This window comes from Camelina sativa, chromosome 2, assembly GCF_030686135.1.
Source record: "Camelina sativa cultivar CO46 ecotype springtype chromosome 2, ASM3068613v1".
NCBI lineage: Eukaryota > Viridiplantae > Streptophyta > Magnoliopsida > Brassicales > Brassicaceae > Camelina > Camelina sativa.
Window position 1 is genome coordinate 2,206,160 of NC_141881.1, and position 15,852 is coordinate 2,222,011.

Sequence of the window (15,852 nt, forward strand, 5' to 3'; positions counted from 1 at the left end):
TTATATTTACTTTTCCAATATAATTTTTTAATTTTTATTTTAATAAAAGAGGAATCATTAGAAGAAAAAGAAAGCTAATCTTTTTATTGCCAATCCAACAATATGTGCTATCAAACCTTGCATTCTTAGTTTTTTTTTGTTTTTTGTTTTTTTTTGGATCAAACTCTTAGTTTCTTTTTGTTATGAAATACAAAATGAGAGTATGTGGAAACAATGAAGTGACAATAAGAAATCCAAAAGCAAAATGTCAATTTGAAAAAAATCTAGGTGATCCATAAGTGAAACGCCACGTCAACAAGGATGAACCAATCAAATAGAGTGGCATTATAGTAGATTCAGAGAAGTTATCAGGGTAAAACGTGATTCCCATTAAAGCTCACATTAGATACATTAAAAAAATAATATAATAGAGGGAGAAAAAATTTGAAATGAATGGACCGTTGGTTTGAATTCCAACCAAAAAGACAAAAATTTCAAAAAAAAATAATTAAAATAAAATAAATAAATAAAAAGAATAAACCTTTTCGAGAATTTCAAAATCAAATTCACATCCAAAGAGAGAGAAGAAGAAGAAGAAGAAGAAGCACAAAGCCCAGAGTCAGACTGAGAGAGAGAGAGAGAGAGAGAGACTGCGAAATCCTTAATTGTTCTTTTATTTCTCGATGACGGGGCTTGTGATGATGACTAAAGGCGGAGGTTGCGGCGGCGGCGGCGGAGGAAAAGGAGGAAGGAGAAAATCGATGGCGGAGGTGGAAGAAGAAGAGGAAGAGCAGAATCAGCAACAACTATCTCTCGTTGAGTTTCTCTTAACAGCGCTTCGTAAATCCGTTGTATCTTGCCGTGTAGACAACCGGCAAGACGACGGCGGAGTCGGAGGCGGAGGCGGAGGGATTTCTTCCTCCACCGTTCATCACATGGAGATCGGATGGCCAACAAACGTTCGACACATCGCTCATGTTACCTTCGATCGATTCCAAGGCTTCCTTGGTCTCCCTCACGAGCTTCAAGTTGAGATCCCTTGTCGAGTCCCTAGCGCAAGGTAACTTAACTGTTCAATTGTTAAAATTTTAAATGCTTTTAGAAATCTGAAAACTAGATCTGATTTAAATTGCAGTGTGAGCGTGTTTGGTGTATCTGCGGAATCAATGCAATGTTCATATGACGAGAAAGGGAACAGTGTTCCAACTATTCTATTACTAATGCAAGAACGGCTTTATTCTCAGGAAGGTCTTAAGGTAATTTGGAAAATTGAAAATCAAAATTAACGATTTTGTTTTGATTTAGAGTAGTTTTTGAATTTGATTTGATGTTGTTGTTATAGGCTGAAGGGATATTTAGGATAAACCCTGAGAACAGTCAAGAGGAGCAAGTAAGAGACCAACTTAACAGAGGTATTGTTCCTGACAACATTGATGTGCATTGCTTGGCTGGTCTTATTAAAGCTTGGTTTAGAGAGTTACCTTGTGGAGTCCTTGATGGTCTTTCTCCTGAGGAAGTTCTTAATTGCAACACCGAGGAAGAATCTGTTGAACTTATAAAACAGCTTAAGCCAACTGAGTCTGCTTTGCTTAATTGGGCTGTTGATCTTATGGCTGATGTTGTTGAAGAAGAGGAAACCAACAAAATGAATGCTAGGAATATAGCCATGGTTTTTGCTCCTAATATGACTCAGGTAAAAATGTAAACAAACATAATATCGTCTAGTGTTTTTTACTTACTGAAGTTACTAACGTTTTGATTCTTGCTTGCTTTTTAACTATTATAGATGACAGATCCATTAACGGCTCTTATGCATGCTGTTCAAGTGATGAACTTGCTTAAGACTCTCATCACAAGAACACTAGCTGAACGGGAAGAAAATGCAACTGGATCAGAAGGATATTCTCCATCCCACTCATCCAATTCCCAAACTGACTCTGATTCTGACAATGCACAAGACATGGAAGTCAGCTGTGAATCACAAGGCACTGATTCGGAATGCGGAGAACTAGAAGGAGAAGGAGAAGAAGAAGAAGAAGAACATCTCAACCGCCGCTCTACCCATGAAGAAGAAACCGAGATTGGATCACTAAGCTCGATAGAGAAATGCTTCTTGAATCAGCTCAACAGCAATGCTCGAGTTTCAAACACCAGTATCACTGAAGACTGGAGCCCTAAAGGCTCTCCACTAGTATCATTCACAGATAACAAAAACAACACTTTGAGTTCAAGCACAAGCGACTAAGATGAAGCAAAATGATCGTCTAATTCAAAGCCTGATCTTCATTTTCCACGTTTTCACCGGTGAACAACCTCATTTCTATGTAGCTCTTTCCTTTTCTTTCTGCTTAATCTGCTTCTGCAGAGAACAAACAAGAAGGAAGAAAACTGGTTGTGTCTGTAAATCAAATACAGAGATTATTGTCCAATTTGATAGGGTCTTTAGGGTTTGTTTGGTGAGAAGTCTGATTTTAGGGTTCAACAAGGGCTGAACCTGTCTCTTGACTGTTGTTTGTAGTCCCTCTCCATGTTTGTGTCTGTGTCTGTTTGTGTTTGTTGTGCTGTTTGGGCTTTGTAGCAAAGATAATCTGATCTTTTTTTCTCTTTGATTTTACAACATTTATTCTAAAGACAACATCAGATCATTAACAAAATGATAGAAGAAAAATTCAATGAATTTAATGTTAATAGATCATAAATGACTACATGAATTTCAATTGATACGCATAAATTACAAATTGTTATTTGCAGAAGAAGAAAAAAATGATTAAAAAAAAAAAAGATGATTCAGTTTGCAGCTATGAGTTGATGGGACATTTTGACCCACAATGAGATTTGGATTTTATACAGATGCATCCAATTCAAGATCGACCCAAATCTTGAACCGGGTCAACCCATTAGCCAGAATGTTTTTTCTTTTTTTTTTTCTTTTTCTTTCTGTTATGAACTTTGAAGTTGAAGAGAGAAGATGGACTTCAGCGTCTTTAGCCTTTTAGGAGTTCAAGGAAGGATTACTACTCTGCTGGCCATTGTTATTGTCTCTCTTAAGCTGGACTTTCAATTTCTTACCGCCTAAATGACGACCATTCATCATGTTAATAGCGTTCTGAGCGGCTGCTTGTGAGTCGTAACTAACAAAACCTGCAACCAAAAGCAACAAAACAACAAAGGAATGATTTCGTTTCTACCTTCAGAATAGAACCAGTCTTGAAGAACAAAAAACCAGACAAAAGAGAGCTTACCGAAACATTTGCTTACACCAGTGGCTTTGTCTACAAAAACCTTGGCGCTAATAACGATACCGAAAGGTTGAAATGCAGCCGCGAGTTCTTGATCACCATATTCCCGAGGTATGTTATAGATAAACAGATTCGCACCTTCCGGGCCTGAAGAAACCAAAACAACGTTTTCAGGTCTAAAAGAATCAGAGAGAAGAGAGATGATAAGGTAGGTTATAACACTAACCTTCGGCTTGAACCACGGAACTCAAACCAATGCCTAAAGGTGTTGTTGACATGCCAGTGTTGCCAATGCCAGGTGATATAGATCCAGGGGAGCTACCTAGAGGGCGAGGACTAACAATACCTCTGGGATAAGCCAATGGAAAAGGATGACCTCGTACAGCAGGATAACCAGATCCCATGTAGTTTGCAGGAGGCATTGGAAAGTTTCTACGGGCCAAACGAGGTGGCACGGAGTCAGGCGATGTTCCTTGCAATGCGTTGTTATTGGGAAATGCAGCTTGGTTCTGAATTGGTGGTAGCATGTAACCATAAGTTCCAGGAGGCTGCTAAAGAAATAGAAACGAAAATATTATAAATTACAAGATTGATGAAGACAACTCCTATACAGCTTTGGACTAATGAAGTGTTATTAGGGTTTGCTTACATGATAACCATATCCATTATATGGTGGAACATAACCCATGGGTAAGGCTCCAAACAATGAGGGATTTGTTGGATCACCATTCCCTAGTCGAGCGATGTGAGATTGAGCCTTTTGAAGTCTTCTTGTGTGTCTTTCTCGTTCTGTGTCTGCCCATTTGACTACTAAAGGAACAGTCGAACCCTAAGAAGAGAAGATGATGAAATTTTTAACACTACACACAAGTCTGTGTTACAAATGGCAAGTTTTAAAACTAGCAAAAAGCAAATTAGTACCTCCATTTTATGTTTTCCGTTGATGGATTCCATGGCAGAAACAGCTTGTTCTTTAGTCTCATACTTGAGAAAAGCACAGCCTAACAACAACAACAACAACCAAAAAGGTCAAAACTTGATAAAAGCAGTACTAACAAAAACTAAAGATAACAGAGATGGATGTAAAACCTTTGCTTGTTTGTTGAGCACCTCTTAAAATCTGTAGATCCCTTATGGTCCCATACTTGGAGAATAAAGATTGAACTTCAGCTTCAGAGACATTCTTTGGAAGCATACCAACAAAAAGCTTATGTTCTGAATTGCATATTACAGTAAACAAATACATCCATCAATTGTGATGATAACAAAGGGTCAAAAATAGAGAAATACAGAAGCACTTGAAATCACTATATACCTAGCCTTTCCAACTCGCCATCTGCATACTTTACTTGCAATAGACTAGATGCCTGAGCAAAAACATTAAAAAGTTAGTCAGAAACAAGCAAGGATCTAAGCATCCTGAAAACGTTATCGACAAAAGACCGAAGAAAAAATCGAAACACCAATGTTCAAGATGTTAAAACATACACACACACACACACGACACACAGAGAGAAGTCATCCTAATAAAAGCCACACTCTCAACGTCGCAATTTTTCCCAAGATTTTTCAGGTTTTCATAAGAAACAAGTATCAACCTAACACTTTTGCTTCAATGTAAGTGTTTTTCTCTAGAGTTTACGCATTGATCACATTTCACCATTGATCGCAGTTTCTTGGGTTTGAAGGTAACATTACAAAACAATGTTCATAAAGATTCCAACAAAACTTGACTGTCAAATCAAAAGATTAGTAGATTCTGATTCGACCTAAAGGAAAAAAAATTAATGTTCACCTAAATAGAAAAGAAACGCTTCTTTCAAAACATGTATCGAAATCACAATTTGCCTATTCTGGAATTAAACAGAAACGAAGACAAGTACATATAATGCAGCACCAAAAATCAGATTAGTACTAATAGTAATCATTTTTAAATTTTTTTTTTCCTTTGAGAAAACCTCGAGATTCTAAAACCTGACTTGAAAACAAATGTTGAAAATTCAATTATTAGAGAAAACACTACAGAAACATCAATCACATTCAAGCATCTGAGAAAATAAAATTAAAATTCCAAAAAAAAAAAAAATGTCAGAGAAATTATTATTAAAAAAAAAAAGAAAAAAAGAGTTACCCCAGGCAATGTCTTCTTGTTATGGCAAGCATTGACCAACTTATCTGCTTCATCTCTCGATGGACATAGCAGAAAACAACATCCTATCCCCAAAGAAAAAACAAAACACAAAAATTAGGGTTTTCGAAATAAATTTCACGACGAATCACGCGGAATCAAACACCACATTCTCGAATTTTTTTCTTTAAAAAAAAAAAAAAAAAAAAAAGCTTCTAAAAAAAAAAAGAAAAAAAGAGAGAGAGAGAGAAACCTCGAGAGGCGCGTGTGATCTTATCCTTGATGATATTGACCTCGTCAACGACAGCGAACTCTTGAAACAATGTTAAGAGCTGAGATTCCGACATATGTTTCGGTATCTGTCCGACGAAAAGCTTTACGCTCTCTTCTTCTTCCCCTCTATTCTCCTCCTTCCCTTCCGCCATTGTTGTCTCCGTCTTCTCTTCTCCTTTCTCTCTCTCTATTGACAAATATGAGGGGTCGTCTCTTCGTCGTCTTCTCTGAGTTTCTCTCTCTATACCAATTTCTTTTTTTTTTTTGGGGTTTCTAAAAAATTTATTTATTTAGTTGAAAGAAGAAAAAAATCAATTATGGAGGAAGAAGGAAAATGGTGGAAATATGAGAAGTTGGGGAGAGAATTAAATTAAAAATGTTGACAATAATGGCCCATTCTGTTACGGTTTATTTACGGTATTTGCCATTTTACAGCTGTACATATTTTGGCAATGTGAGAGAAAAAAAAAAAAAGCTTTTACGATGCGAGGAGGGGGGGGGAACACTTCCGATTGTTTTGTCTCGTTATGGCAATACTTCCATCCTAAATGTCTATTTTACCCGCGTCTTATTTTCTGCTCTGTGTTTTTTTTTATTTATAATTCGAAAAATGTGTATTTTTTGCCAATCTTCTCTCAGATTTGTTTTGATAAAAATGGAAAGCTGTCAGGTTAATACATAATAATAAATTAGTGATGATTAGGCTAAGATTTTCAAACCTCTTAGAATTAATAACTAATTATAAACTAACAACAATATGAGGTGTTTGGGACTAAAAACATCCCATCATCTACTTATAGATTAAAAATTGTTTAGTAGTAATAGGTTAATAAGTGTGTTCAAAACTTAGTTGCCTTCTTCGTATATTGTGAATTATTTGTTTTTTTTGTTTATCAACATATATTTCATAACATAACACATGAGAAACTAAAAATGAAATATTAAAAAAAACTTTTTTCGTATATAATATACATAAAAATGTAACATAGTTTTTATCGATGTCTTATTCGAACTCGACAAATTCATTTAAGAGAACCGTTTCTTTACGTTTTCTTAGTAAATAATCAAAAAATTTCATTTGCTGGTCGTCGGATTCTTTTAGCCTTTAGATTTTACCATATTTGTCGGTTACACCATAAATATTAGTTTATAAAATAAGTACTTTTAGCCAACTGGTTAAAAGTCTTTTCTGCAGCTTTTTCCATCAAATCTCGACTTTGATAGATTACGTTACACGGCACATTATATGAATTGAGTTTAAAAAATTATTTCCAACATATATAAAAAAAATCATACAAAATGTTCTCTCATTTGTAATATTTCCATATGTTTTGATTTTTAAGTGTTTTCATAATTTTAAATATATATATATATATTTAAAAATAGAATATACTGTATTCTCAAACTTTGTAACATACATCAGAATTATAACCTAAAACACAGTGAAGCTTAAAATAAAAAAAGAACATTTAGCTTACCACGAGAATTTTCAACAGTGTTGTTAAATTTCTAGTTTTAAACACTATCACATGGAGTACAAAATATATATACACAAGACAAGAGACAGCTGAATAACGCTAATAACAATCAACTTCCACATTGCATTTGCATTATGTATCGGGTAGACCAGTCAAACCCTAGTATACTTGGCAAGCCAACTCTTTATAGCGTGTACTTATTAAATCTTCTACTAGTTAAGAAACCAACCTTTTTAAAAGTGAAAAAGAAACTCGTTTAGAAAACACATTACTAATAAATTAGGAAACATTAAAAGACTTTTTGTAAAATGGATAAACACGAAAAGAGTTTGACCATAGGATCGATCTATCAAATTCAAAACAAACAACGAAAGAGAAGCACAACCGAGAGGTCACTGTCTAATGGCAAAATGGTCAGATAAAAGATTGAATGGCAAAAAAAACCGTAAATAAGAGCGAAAACAGAGGGGCAAACATTAAGCATGACAGACTGTCCCGCCAACGCGACCATAGAAACAACAAAGACTCGAAGCAGCTCCCAACTTGCTCCTTTCTCTCCAACGCCACAAATTTTAATTCTTTTTTTTTTTTTTCTCTTTCAATTCTATTTCCAACAAATAGACCCCCTGAATTTTACTGTATTCAACTTTTATGTTTCGTCCCTACAAGTTTTTTTTTTTTTTTTTAACGTGCATGATTCATGAATGAATATTTACGGTCAAAAAGACTCAAAGCGTATTCTTGTCTACAACCAACTTCCACTATAACTAATCAGATCTAGTAAGACTTACTATTTGTTTTGGATAATTGGTTTTAATATTCAATTATATGAATAAAACCATTTGTATTCTTCGTGATGGAGACTAGTATAATTATTAGAGTGACACACACACAGACACTTTGAAATATACAAGTGATTTCGACATAACCACTACGTATATATAAGTATATATTATTTGGATAAATGTCACTTCAATTCAATGCCTATCCAATCTAATCAACAAAAAAGGCTCGTTTACATTACACTCGGATCTAGATGACAATCAGAACATAACAACTATAAGAGTACTTTTTTTTTTGTTTATATTAAAATTGATGAATCTAATTTCTTACTAATAGCAAAACCATACCAAAAACTTAATTCAATTGAAAAAATGTTGAATTACATCATATGGTTTTTCTATTCCTTGTCATAAAATGAGAGAATGATGAAATCATAGAGAATAAATTGGGAAAAATTGTACAGCAGATAGAAATTCTAACACTACCAAATCAATAATGAATAAACATTTTATTAGAAAAATCTCATCTAGTGTGAATTATTTTCAAAAAAAACAAAAGAATGGACAAGAACTTATCTGGAACCGGGCTAGCTTGGAACGAACCGGTTAGTGACTACATTGTGTGAAGTCCAGCGAGTGATCTTAGCTTCTCGCATAGTATGAACGTGATCATTGTTTGTGGCCCGAGTCGTGCGAATATGGCAAAGCCTCTGTATCCAGTACAAAAAATAACCAAGGAACGTTATTCAATTTATTTGTGTATTACGAACTATATGAATATATATCCTCAAGAGCTAGAAAGGGGTTTCTCTTTCTCACCCTTTGTAAAGTGCTAGAGGTCCTTCTTTCCGAACGACCTGAAGAATCATTACCCATTAACGTTCAGCAAAAGCAAACAAGCAATGTCCAGTAAAAATGTATAAAAGAAGGACTAGATCACATTACCTTGTAACCGCAGTGAAACCCGTTTCTGTAGATTCTGGTGCTTTCGGAACCTTGCTGCAACATCAAGCGGGTTTTAATCATGTCCATGGGCGCGGTTATCAGAGTGCTTACTACACCTGCAACCACACTTGAGCTTCATTCCTCAAGTGCTAGATTGAGTAAGTTTTGGTGCATCAATTGATTTTGCCAGACAAAGAAACAGTAATAAATGGCTGTTAAACTTTTACCACAAATGAAGATGAAACCCTTCTTCTAAAGAAGTTTGTTTAACCAGAATCTGCAATTACAATAAACTTTAGAAGCTGGAATGTTAGAAAGCAGCACCTTTATTTGAATCAATAAATAGTAGTCTTAGAACATTTACCCGTTTGGCTTCATCATATGTTGCAAGTTGTGAGGCAGTTAGTGCTGCAGCTCTGGCCATGGCAGGACCAACTCCTTTCCATAAAGCTCCTATGCCTTCTTTAGAGACTATTTCCCGCACTTCTGCAATGGGAACTGCGTTCGGATTCATCTGCAACCTAACCTAACGAAAGGCAAACTGATATGTGTCTTAAAAAACCAAAAAAAGAGATCTAGTACACAGAATCAAAACCGATAATTGAGGTTTCATCTTACCTTCACAACTTCAACAGGGTTAGTTAAAGCTGTAGCAAATGCCCCAGCGAATGCGCCTGACGCTATCTTGACCAAGACATTGGTAGACCCAAATGCCCAATCGAAAGAAATCTTAGTGGGTTCATATAATCCTAATCTGAGACCTCCGTAAAGCACTGATCTAGTGAGAGCAGGAGTCAACCCCAAGTATAACGACCTAGGCCCTTCATTCTTTATTAGTTGAAGAAAGGTTCCAGTCTGAACAAACAAACATTTTACAGAATTCAAACCAAGTTTACATTAACATCCCCAAAAACATCAAGAGGAGAATTATTACCATTCCAATCAAAGGAGCTCTTTGGCCAACATGCTGCATCTGCAATCTTACTTTCAGTACATCTAGATAACCAAAACAACGAGAAGAAGACATTTTTAAGAATAGTATGAAACAAATGCCACATTATAATACCACAGTAGTAGTTAAGCAGAGACTTATACATACACTAACCAACTACATACTGCTACATTATCCAAAGATCACTATGGAAGAACTCTCCTATGCAAATTGATGTGGAGCCAAATGGTTCTAGTTTCCGAAATTGGAGTCATAAAAACTTATGAGTGAAAGAAGAAGGCATCAAGGATCTAACCGAGAGGATGAGTCACGCCGGTGGCTAACGCGACGGAGACTCCGCTTGTGCCAAAGTGAGAAACAACCTTCGAAAACGGCGGAAGAATATTCTGACGCTTCTCCGATTCTTCATTCCCTTCGACAACTACAATAATCTCGGCGACAAAAATCAGTCAATAATTATCGAAAGATAATTCTCGATTCAAGTCAGAATTGGCGAAATCAATAGCTTCATGTTTAGACTATGCACATACAAAGCAAAGATTCGAAGAAGCTGTGGTTGAAAATTGCAAACAGCATAAATATACGACGAACCTGGGATTGAAGCTACCGGCGGGGAGACATCTCCGATCATTATTAGTTTTTTTTTTTCCTTCGTTCTTTTTTCCGATGTAAGTTCTTAAATCCGTCGTGCGAAACGACGTCGCTTTATCAGGGATACTTCTTCGGTTATTATTACCCGTTAGATATCTCGAACGAATCTGGGCCGTTAAATGAAAAATCATCATCTTTTTTTATTTATTAAAATTAGGCAAAAATAAAAAATTCGACTCTCTCTCTCTCGCACTTTCTCTTCTTCTTCCGAAAAGCTTCCGTCGTCTCTCTCACTAACTCGCAGGGTTCTTTGGAATCTTCTGAACGATGCCGAGGTATAGGGTTTTAGATCTTCGACGTTATATTGATACATAGATACTAATTCAGTTCGAGATTTAGGTTTTAATTTACTTGTTTGATTTTGATTTTTTCGCAGGTATTACTGTGATTACTGCGATACTTATCTCACTCACGATTCTGTAAGTCTGAATCTAAATCTTCTTCTTGTTTTGTTTCTATTCTTTTGTAGTAATTGAGAACTTTTTAGTAGTCGCTGGTGAATTGAAGTTTCGGCTTTATTAAAAATCAATCTTCGATTTCGGCGGTGTCAATTAGGTTTCCGATTTGGATTTCAGTTTAAAACCAGTATGCTATTTACATCTAGTACATGTTTATGTCGCACTGGCTTGGCTCAATTAATTGGTGTTGATTGAGAATCTAATCATGTTTCAAGGATTGTACATGTTTTCTCTTATCAGTATAGTCTTATATTTTGTCTATTTGCAGCCATCAGTGAGGAAGCAGCACAATGCTGGTTACAAACACAAGGTACATAAAGAGTCCATAATGATCTTTTGTGTTGTGTATACATGATTTTTCTTTTTTATGTGTTAAGAGTTTGATGAATTTCAGGCGAATGTGAGGATATACTATCAACAATTCGAGGAACAACAAACCCAAAGTTTGATTGATCAGAGAATTAAGGAACATCTAATTCATGGCCAAGCTGGAGGATATCCCCCACAGGTTGGTGCTGTGTTTAATCAGCATATGCTCGCTAGACCTCGCCCTCCAATGATGCTACCACCTGGAAGTATGCCTATGGGTATGCGACCTCCTGTTCTCCCTAGACCAATGATGCCTGGTCAAGGTAATATCTCTTTACTATAATTCTTCCCTGCTTGCTGCGTTAGAAAGTTTTAGTAGATAACTTTCATAGTAATATTTTGAAAAAGCCTGAAGATAAAAAAAAAGAGTATCATAAAGAACTTCATCCTGATAGGTGCTTTGAGATTCTCGACATGGCACCAAACTTTGTGTTAAATTGCACAGCTGATCAATATGATATTTGATTTGTCACTTGTTTTGCATTTCATGACTCCTCAGACTCTTACGAATAGTTTCCATTCAATTACACCTTGACCGAACATCTTACAATTAGTATGAAGTGAAATGTAATATTGTACCTTTGCAGGTTACATGCCGCCACCAGGAGTACCGCAGATGATGGCACCGCCTGGTGCTCCTCTACCTCCACCTCCACAAAACGGTATTCTAAGGCCACCAGGAATGGCTCCCTTACCAGGTCAAGGTGGCGGACCACCTCCCAATTATAATGGACCACCACCTCCTCCTCCTCCTTATCATACAAATCCAGCTGCTGCACCAAGTGGTAGTAGCTTCAACAATCCAAACCCCGGTGCTGAATCTCCTGAAAGCAATGAGTAGAGTTAGGTCTGATGGGTCATTTTTCTCTTGCCAAACATTCTCAGAGCTCTTGTTTGACACAGTATGTTACCTTTTCTAATTCAATTTACATGAAGAGCTTTAGAATTAATGTATGTGAAATGTGTCATTTTTATGTGGGAGATTTTTGTTTCCGTAGAATGTAAGTTAGAAAAGATCTTTCTTTCGGTTCTCTTGAAAAACAAGCAGGGTTTTATGAAAGATTGAATTAAAAGGCCTCACTACATGCACCAACCAGTATATCAGTAAGCGAACGTATTGCTGTAAACTTTGTGACGCTTTGGTTCCTTTTGTGTGCAATTTAGAAGAGACGATGCCTGCAACAACAACAAAGAACTGTTATGAGATTTGCGTTTGACCTATTTCTACTGTTCACACAAACTAGTATTATAAATTTATAACTTCCAAACCTGGCATATTCCAATTTCTGAATCACGATTCCATTCAGCAATAGCTCAGATGTGTAAACTACAGCTCCTGCATTACAAGTTTTTATGGGGAGAGTACAACTATTAAACCTTCTTTTTTGGGGACAAAAGAGTACAAATTAACATGAAAAGTTTTCTTTACTAATAATTCTGAAAAGTGTGAAAGTAGCATAGCTGTTACCATGCTTAATGAAAGGAAGACAGACTTCTTGATCGTCTTCACAAGAAAGAATCAATAGATCTTCTGGAAAGTTTCTATCCTCTGCAGCAATTATCTCACTTATCTCCACTACCTGATAAGTAACTCATAACCATTCTGAAGAAGTGCCAAGATGTCTATAGAACAAAATCTCTTAATCGAAGTGAGTTGTTCTTACCTGCCCTTGAGTCAACTTCACTAAGTCAGCAATCATACCCCTGCTTGGTTTAATGTTGGGAGTGATACAGACTTTTAACCCCTATGAATAAAAATGCGACTTATAAGATCGCGGATATATGTGTGAAGGATTTAATGAAGCTCTAATAAAGGCTCAAATGAGATAAATTGTGACCTTAAGAAGGGCATGCTGCTTCGCACGGGCCAAAGATGTAGGCATGCAGAACCCGTCCTTTTCCCTTTTGCTATCCCTTAAGATGTAATTCTTCTCATCTATCAAGAATCTTGTTTGTCCACAGCTCTCCAGCCATAGAGGTGTAACAACAGGTTTACCAAGGGCTATGGCTTCCAGCATATTCCTTGTCCGAGAAAATCTATCTGCTATGAAGTGTGTTGAATCTGATGAGGAAGATGCTGGAGAAATTCCAAGTCGAAGCATAATCTATGGAAGCAAAAAGCGTAATCCTGATAACCAATACGGTACATATAGATACGCTATTCAAAACTGATAAAAGGAACGGTATGAATTAAAACCTTCTTCTGCTGCTTGATTGTCTCATCATCCAGATGCTGGCTGAATAACACTCGAACATATGCCAAGTTTCTTCGTCTCCTTAGGTCTTTCCACACGAAGTCACCTAATTTTCCAGGTCCTCCAAGCCTCGTAGGATGCTCCTTACGAAGGAATAACCTAGGAAGATCTTTCTTGCAAGGGCTTTCATGACTTCGGTCATATATTTTCTTTGGAGATGCATGATTTGCAACATCCACGTCAATGACTCTTGATTGGCAAGAAGAGGCTTGTCTTGTCCCACTTAATGATACACGTAACCTGCTTGACAACATGTTGGTTTCGTTTATGTCTTTAACTGAACTAGCACCCCAAGATCTCCTTAATGGGGCGTGATGCCTCTGCATAAGACGCGATCTTTTGCCCCTGGGATGCGTCCATTCACATAATTTACGAAGACATGTCATGGCAGAGACATTTGTTCCGGTTCTCTCTTCCTTGGTGAATTTTCTCTTCTTCTTAGAGTTTCTTTCCATGTGTGGAGCACTAAGCGGACCACTCCAGTTGTCTCTATCAGATCCACTCTCAATGGTGTCATTGTTCCTTCTAGAAAGATTGCTAACTTGATACCTCATTTCTGATATCCTCCCTGGAATTGGGTATGGTTCACAAGCATCTTCTGTAGTGCAGGGAGTATACACTAAAGAACTCATTGCTTCAGCAGCAATTTGAGTGTTAACACCAATATCAATAAAGTCTTCCTCGGGTTCCGAGTGCTCCTTTGATCCCTTATCCTGCAACTGAGCATCATTCTGTGAGACAAACATTATTCCCTGATTCAAACCCGATGCTTGTTCCATCTTGTGAGGTTTTGCAGAACTGTTCTGCATAAGTCTTTGTGTAGAATGTGTTGAGACTTTTCTACTCGCACACAGATCCACCATAAATCCTTTCTTACCTCCAGGATCATCATCTGTAACATGTTCTTCTCTTTTCTTGTAGCATGTACTGTTTGCACGAGTGACCAGAGAGTATTGAGGGTCACGCACATCACACTGGTCACTAGTCCAATCAAAGACACTCATTTTCCTTGCTGGACTTCTGCTCTTGAGTCTCTTGGCTAGAGATTGACATCCTTTTGCAACTGATACAGGAGGTGACTTCCTTCTCCAACTATTTTCCCGTATAACCACTGGAGACAAATTAAGATCTTTGTCCATCAGAAAGTGGTCCACAAAACCAAGGGCATTTTCTTGTGATGCCTCTCCTGGTTCCTGAGAATCCAAAAAATCCAGCCCTGGACCATGACTATCAGCACTAATTCGAGAAAAACCTTGAGCTCCGGCCACAGTATCACAATTTGATTCTCGCTTTCCTTAAAAGGAAGAGATAGACTAATATTAATCTGAGTTGATACAATACAAAGAAGAAGATAGGTGCATCATAACAACACAAAGATATGTTTACCTATCTGACATTCGTGATCATTCGATCCATCAGACTCCAAAAGTATATTTGCAGCTATGGGGCTTCGTTCAAGCATACATGTTGTCAGCTCATCAGCAGCAACATCACCCGATCCTTCATCTTCATCCTCACTATCAACCACCAATTCATCGTCACCTACGACCTCCGTATCATCGTAGAGATTTTGTAATGGGGTTTCAAGCAAGGAGCTATCAAGTACTACCATTGCTTCATCAATCGGCTCAGTATCTTCAATTTCCCCATTAACCTCAAACCCTAAGAGAATCCAGAAACGAAATTCGAACAATAAATCTATTGAAACCTCAAAATCTACGATAATCCGGAAAAACAAAACAGAATTCGCAAGGGAGAATAAAGGAATCGTAATCTCAAAACTCACTATGATCCGAAGAAGCTGAAGGAGACTGCGAATCGGAGGCGAAAACTTCGGTTTCTATAAAATTGACCATCGGAACTCGAAATTACGAAGCTGTCTACGAAGAATCGAATTCGCAAGAAGCGCTGCCCAGTTCGTGTACGAATCAGAATCGGAGAAGAAACCCTAGAAGCTCCTCCATTGACGATGACTGGTGGTTTTTTTTACTTTTTAGTCGAGCTGATTGGCGGGAGAGAGACGAGTCGAGAGAGCTGTGCCGAGTGGTTTTGAAAAGCACAATTCTGAAAACCACACGATATACGTTGATATATATTGTTATAACGTGAGAGAAATATCAAAAATGGGCGTTTGGTCTAGTGGTATGATTCTCGCTTAGGGTGCGAGAGGTCCCGAGTTCAATTCTCGGAACGCCCCATCTTTTTTTCTTTTGCTTTTTTGCCTTACTTTTCATATTTCTTCTCAGTTCTTCGACTGTATTCTTCTCCCTTTAATCTTTCAATTCACCTATATTTAAGCAAAAAAACAGAGGAATATATATATTATGGCTTCTAATTTTCTAG

The 15,852-nt window shown here is 37.0% G+C and overlaps 5 protein-coding genes and 1 non-coding gene across 23 annotated transcripts; 3 read left to right on the forward strand and 3 right to left on the reverse strand.

Annotated features, from left to right (window-relative positions):
- The first annotated feature begins 458 nt into the window (after positions 1 to 458).
- LOC104714924 (rho GTPase-activating protein 2) lies at positions 459 to 2,583 on the forward strand. The gene is made up of 4 exons (XM_010432393.3): positions 459 to 1,039; positions 1,115 to 1,235; positions 1,322 to 1,672; positions 1,766 to 2,583. The coding sequence occupies exons 1-4, from the start codon at positions 663 to 665 to the stop codon at positions 2,222 to 2,224; spliced, it is 1,308 nt and encodes a 435-aa protein (XP_010430695.1). The 5' UTR covers positions 459 to 662; the 3' UTR covers positions 2,225 to 2,583.
- Positions 2,584 to 2,669: 86 nt separating this feature from the next.
- Positions 2,670 to 6,157, reverse strand: RBP-DR1 (RNA-binding protein-defense related 1). 4 transcript variants are annotated; one of them, XM_019233543.2, is made up of 9 exons: positions 5,600 to 6,157; positions 5,350 to 5,432; positions 4,534 to 4,585; positions 4,308 to 4,433; positions 4,140 to 4,219; positions 3,868 to 4,047; positions 3,445 to 3,766; positions 3,222 to 3,365; positions 2,670 to 3,120 (listed from the first exon to the last, which is right to left on the reverse strand). In XM_019233543.2, exons 1-9 carry the CDS (start codon positions 5,769 to 5,771, stop codon positions 2,972 to 2,974), a joined length of 1,308 nt encoding a protein of 435 aa, XP_019089088.2. In that variant the 5' UTR covers positions 5,772 to 6,157; the 3' UTR covers positions 2,670 to 2,971. The 4 variants fall into 4 exon arrangements, with proteins under 4 accessions (XP_019089088.2, XP_087321051.1, XP_087321056.1 ...); XM_087464925.1 differs by having other exon boundaries at positions 3,445 to 3,769; XM_087464930.1 differs by having other exon boundaries at positions 2,670 to 3,365.
- Positions 6,158 to 8,224: 2,067 nt separating this feature from the next.
- Positions 8,225 to 10,499, reverse strand: LOC104714934 (Mitochondrial substrate carrier family protein). 10 transcript variants are annotated; one of them, XR_015566051.1, is made up of 9 exons: positions 10,368 to 10,499; positions 10,072 to 10,197; positions 9,759 to 9,820; positions 9,443 to 9,679; positions 9,189 to 9,345; positions 9,052 to 9,101; positions 8,825 to 8,957; positions 8,699 to 8,736; positions 8,225 to 8,589 (listed from the first exon to the last, which is right to left on the reverse strand). XR_015566051.1 is itself a non-coding variant. In XM_010432400.2 (9 exons), the coding sequence occupies exons 1-9, from the start codon at positions 10,405 to 10,407 to the stop codon at positions 8,493 to 8,495; spliced, it is 945 nt and encodes a 314-aa protein (XP_010430702.1). In that variant the 5' UTR covers positions 10,408 to 10,499; the 3' UTR covers positions 8,225 to 8,492. The 10 variants fall into 10 exon arrangements, 1 of the variants encoding a protein (XP_010430702.1); XR_015566052.1 differs by having other exon boundaries at positions 8,825 to 8,973; XR_015566053.1 differs by having other exon boundaries at positions 9,052 to 9,117.
- A 70-nt stretch (positions 10,500 to 10,569) lies between these two features.
- LOC109124506 (U1 small nuclear ribonucleoprotein C-like) lies at positions 10,570 to 12,334 on the forward strand. The gene is made up of 5 exons (XM_010432428.3): positions 10,570 to 10,702; positions 10,804 to 10,846; positions 11,154 to 11,195; positions 11,280 to 11,517; positions 11,842 to 12,334. Exons 1-5 carry the CDS (start codon positions 10,695 to 10,697, stop codon positions 12,093 to 12,095), a joined length of 585 nt encoding a protein of 194 aa, XP_010430730.1. The 5' UTR covers positions 10,570 to 10,694; the 3' UTR covers positions 12,096 to 12,334.
- Positions 11,241 to 15,575, reverse strand: LOC104714954 (uncharacterized). Of its 6 annotated transcripts, none has more exons than XM_087465003.1 (10): positions 15,296 to 15,575; positions 14,896 to 15,171; positions 13,452 to 14,803; positions 13,093 to 13,359; positions 12,919 to 12,999; positions 12,723 to 12,834; positions 12,524 to 12,590; positions 12,349 to 12,430; positions 11,834 to 12,078; positions 11,241 to 11,544 (listed from the first exon to the last, which is right to left on the reverse strand). In XM_087465003.1, the coding sequence occupies exons 1-8, from the start codon at positions 15,363 to 15,365 to the stop codon at positions 12,415 to 12,417; spliced, it is 2,241 nt and encodes a 746-aa protein (XP_087321129.1). In that variant the 5' UTR covers positions 15,366 to 15,575; the 3' UTR covers positions 11,241 to 11,544; positions 11,834 to 12,078; positions 12,349 to 12,414. The 6 variants fall into 6 exon arrangements, with proteins under 6 accessions (XP_087321129.1, XP_087321126.1, XP_010430725.1 ...); XM_087465000.1 differs by having other exon boundaries at positions 11,241 to 11,551; XM_010432423.2 differs by having other exon boundaries at positions 11,241 to 11,603.
- A 59-nt stretch (positions 15,576 to 15,634) lies between these two features.
- TRNAP-AGG (transfer RNA proline (anticodon AGG)) lies at positions 15,635 to 15,706 on the forward strand. Its single transcript has one exon. It is a non-coding gene; the product is annotated as a tRNA-Pro (tRNA).
- Positions 15,707 to 15,852: the final 146 nt, after the last annotated feature.

What these genes read in the sequence shown, in the direction of transcription:
- LOC104714934 (XM_010432400.2), bottom strand. Translation starts at nt 10,407, where the DNA reads ATGATCGGAGATGTCTCCCCGCCGGTAGCTTCAATCCCAG. An exon ending in CGGCGTGACTCATCCTCTCG is followed by an intron (nt 9,821 to 10,071) that starts GTTAGATCCTTG and finishes TTGGTTATCTAG; the next exon opens with ATGTACTGAAAGTAAGATTG. An exon ending in GGGTTTCATCTTCATTTGTG is followed by an intron (nt 8,958 to 9,051) that starts GTAAAAGTTTAA and finishes TGAGGAATGAAG; the next exon opens with CTCAAGTGTGGTTGCAGGTG.
- RBP-DR1 (XM_087464924.1), bottom strand. Translation starts at nt 5,771, where the DNA reads ATGGCGGAAGGGAAGGAGGAGAATAGAGGGGAAGAAGAAGAGAGCGTA. An exon ending in ACAAGAAGACATTGCCTGGG is followed by an intron (nt 4,586 to 5,349) that starts GTAACTCTTTTT and finishes GTTTTTGCTCAG; the next exon opens with GCATCTAGTCTATTGCAAGT. An exon ending in TTCCGTGGTTCAAGCCGAAG is followed by an intron (nt 3,366 to 3,444) that starts GTTAGTGTTATA and finishes TGGTTTCTTCAG; the next exon opens with GCCCGGAAGGTGCGAATCTG.
- LOC104714924 (XM_010432393.3), top strand. Translation starts at nt 663, where the DNA reads ATGACGGGGCTTGTGATGATGACTAAAGGCGGAGGTTGCGGCGGCGGC. An exon ending in TGTCGAGTCCCTAGCGCAAG is followed by an intron (nt 1,040 to 1,114) that starts GTAACTTAACTG and finishes TTTAAATTGCAG; the next exon opens with TGTGAGCGTGTTTGGTGTAT. An exon ending in ATTCTCAGGAAGGTCTTAAG is followed by an intron (nt 1,236 to 1,321) that starts GTAATTTGGAAA and finishes TTGTTGTTATAG; the next exon opens with GCTGAAGGGATATTTAGGAT.
- LOC104714954 (XM_087465003.1), bottom strand. Translation starts at nt 15,365, where the DNA reads ATGGTCAATTTTATAGAAACCGAAGTTTTCGCCTCCGATTCGCAGTCT. An exon ending in TGATCACGAATGTCAGATAG is followed by an intron (nt 14,804 to 14,895) that starts GTAAACATATCT and finishes CTTCCTTTTAAG; the next exon opens with GAAAGCGAGAATCAAATTGT. An exon ending in TCTTCCTTTCATTAAGCATG is followed by an intron (nt 12,591 to 12,722) that starts GTAACAGCTATG and finishes CTTGTAATGCAG; the next exon opens with GAGCTGTAGTTTACACATCT.
- LOC109124506 (XM_010432428.3), top strand. An exon ending in CTTATCTCACTCACGATTCT is followed by an intron (nt 10,847 to 11,153) that starts GTAAGTCTGAAT and finishes GTCTATTTGCAG; the next exon opens with CCATCAGTGAGGAAGCAGCA. An exon ending in ATGCTGGTTACAAACACAAG is followed by an intron (nt 11,196 to 11,279) that starts GTACATAAAGAG and finishes GATGAATTTCAG; the next exon opens with GCGAATGTGAGGATATACTA.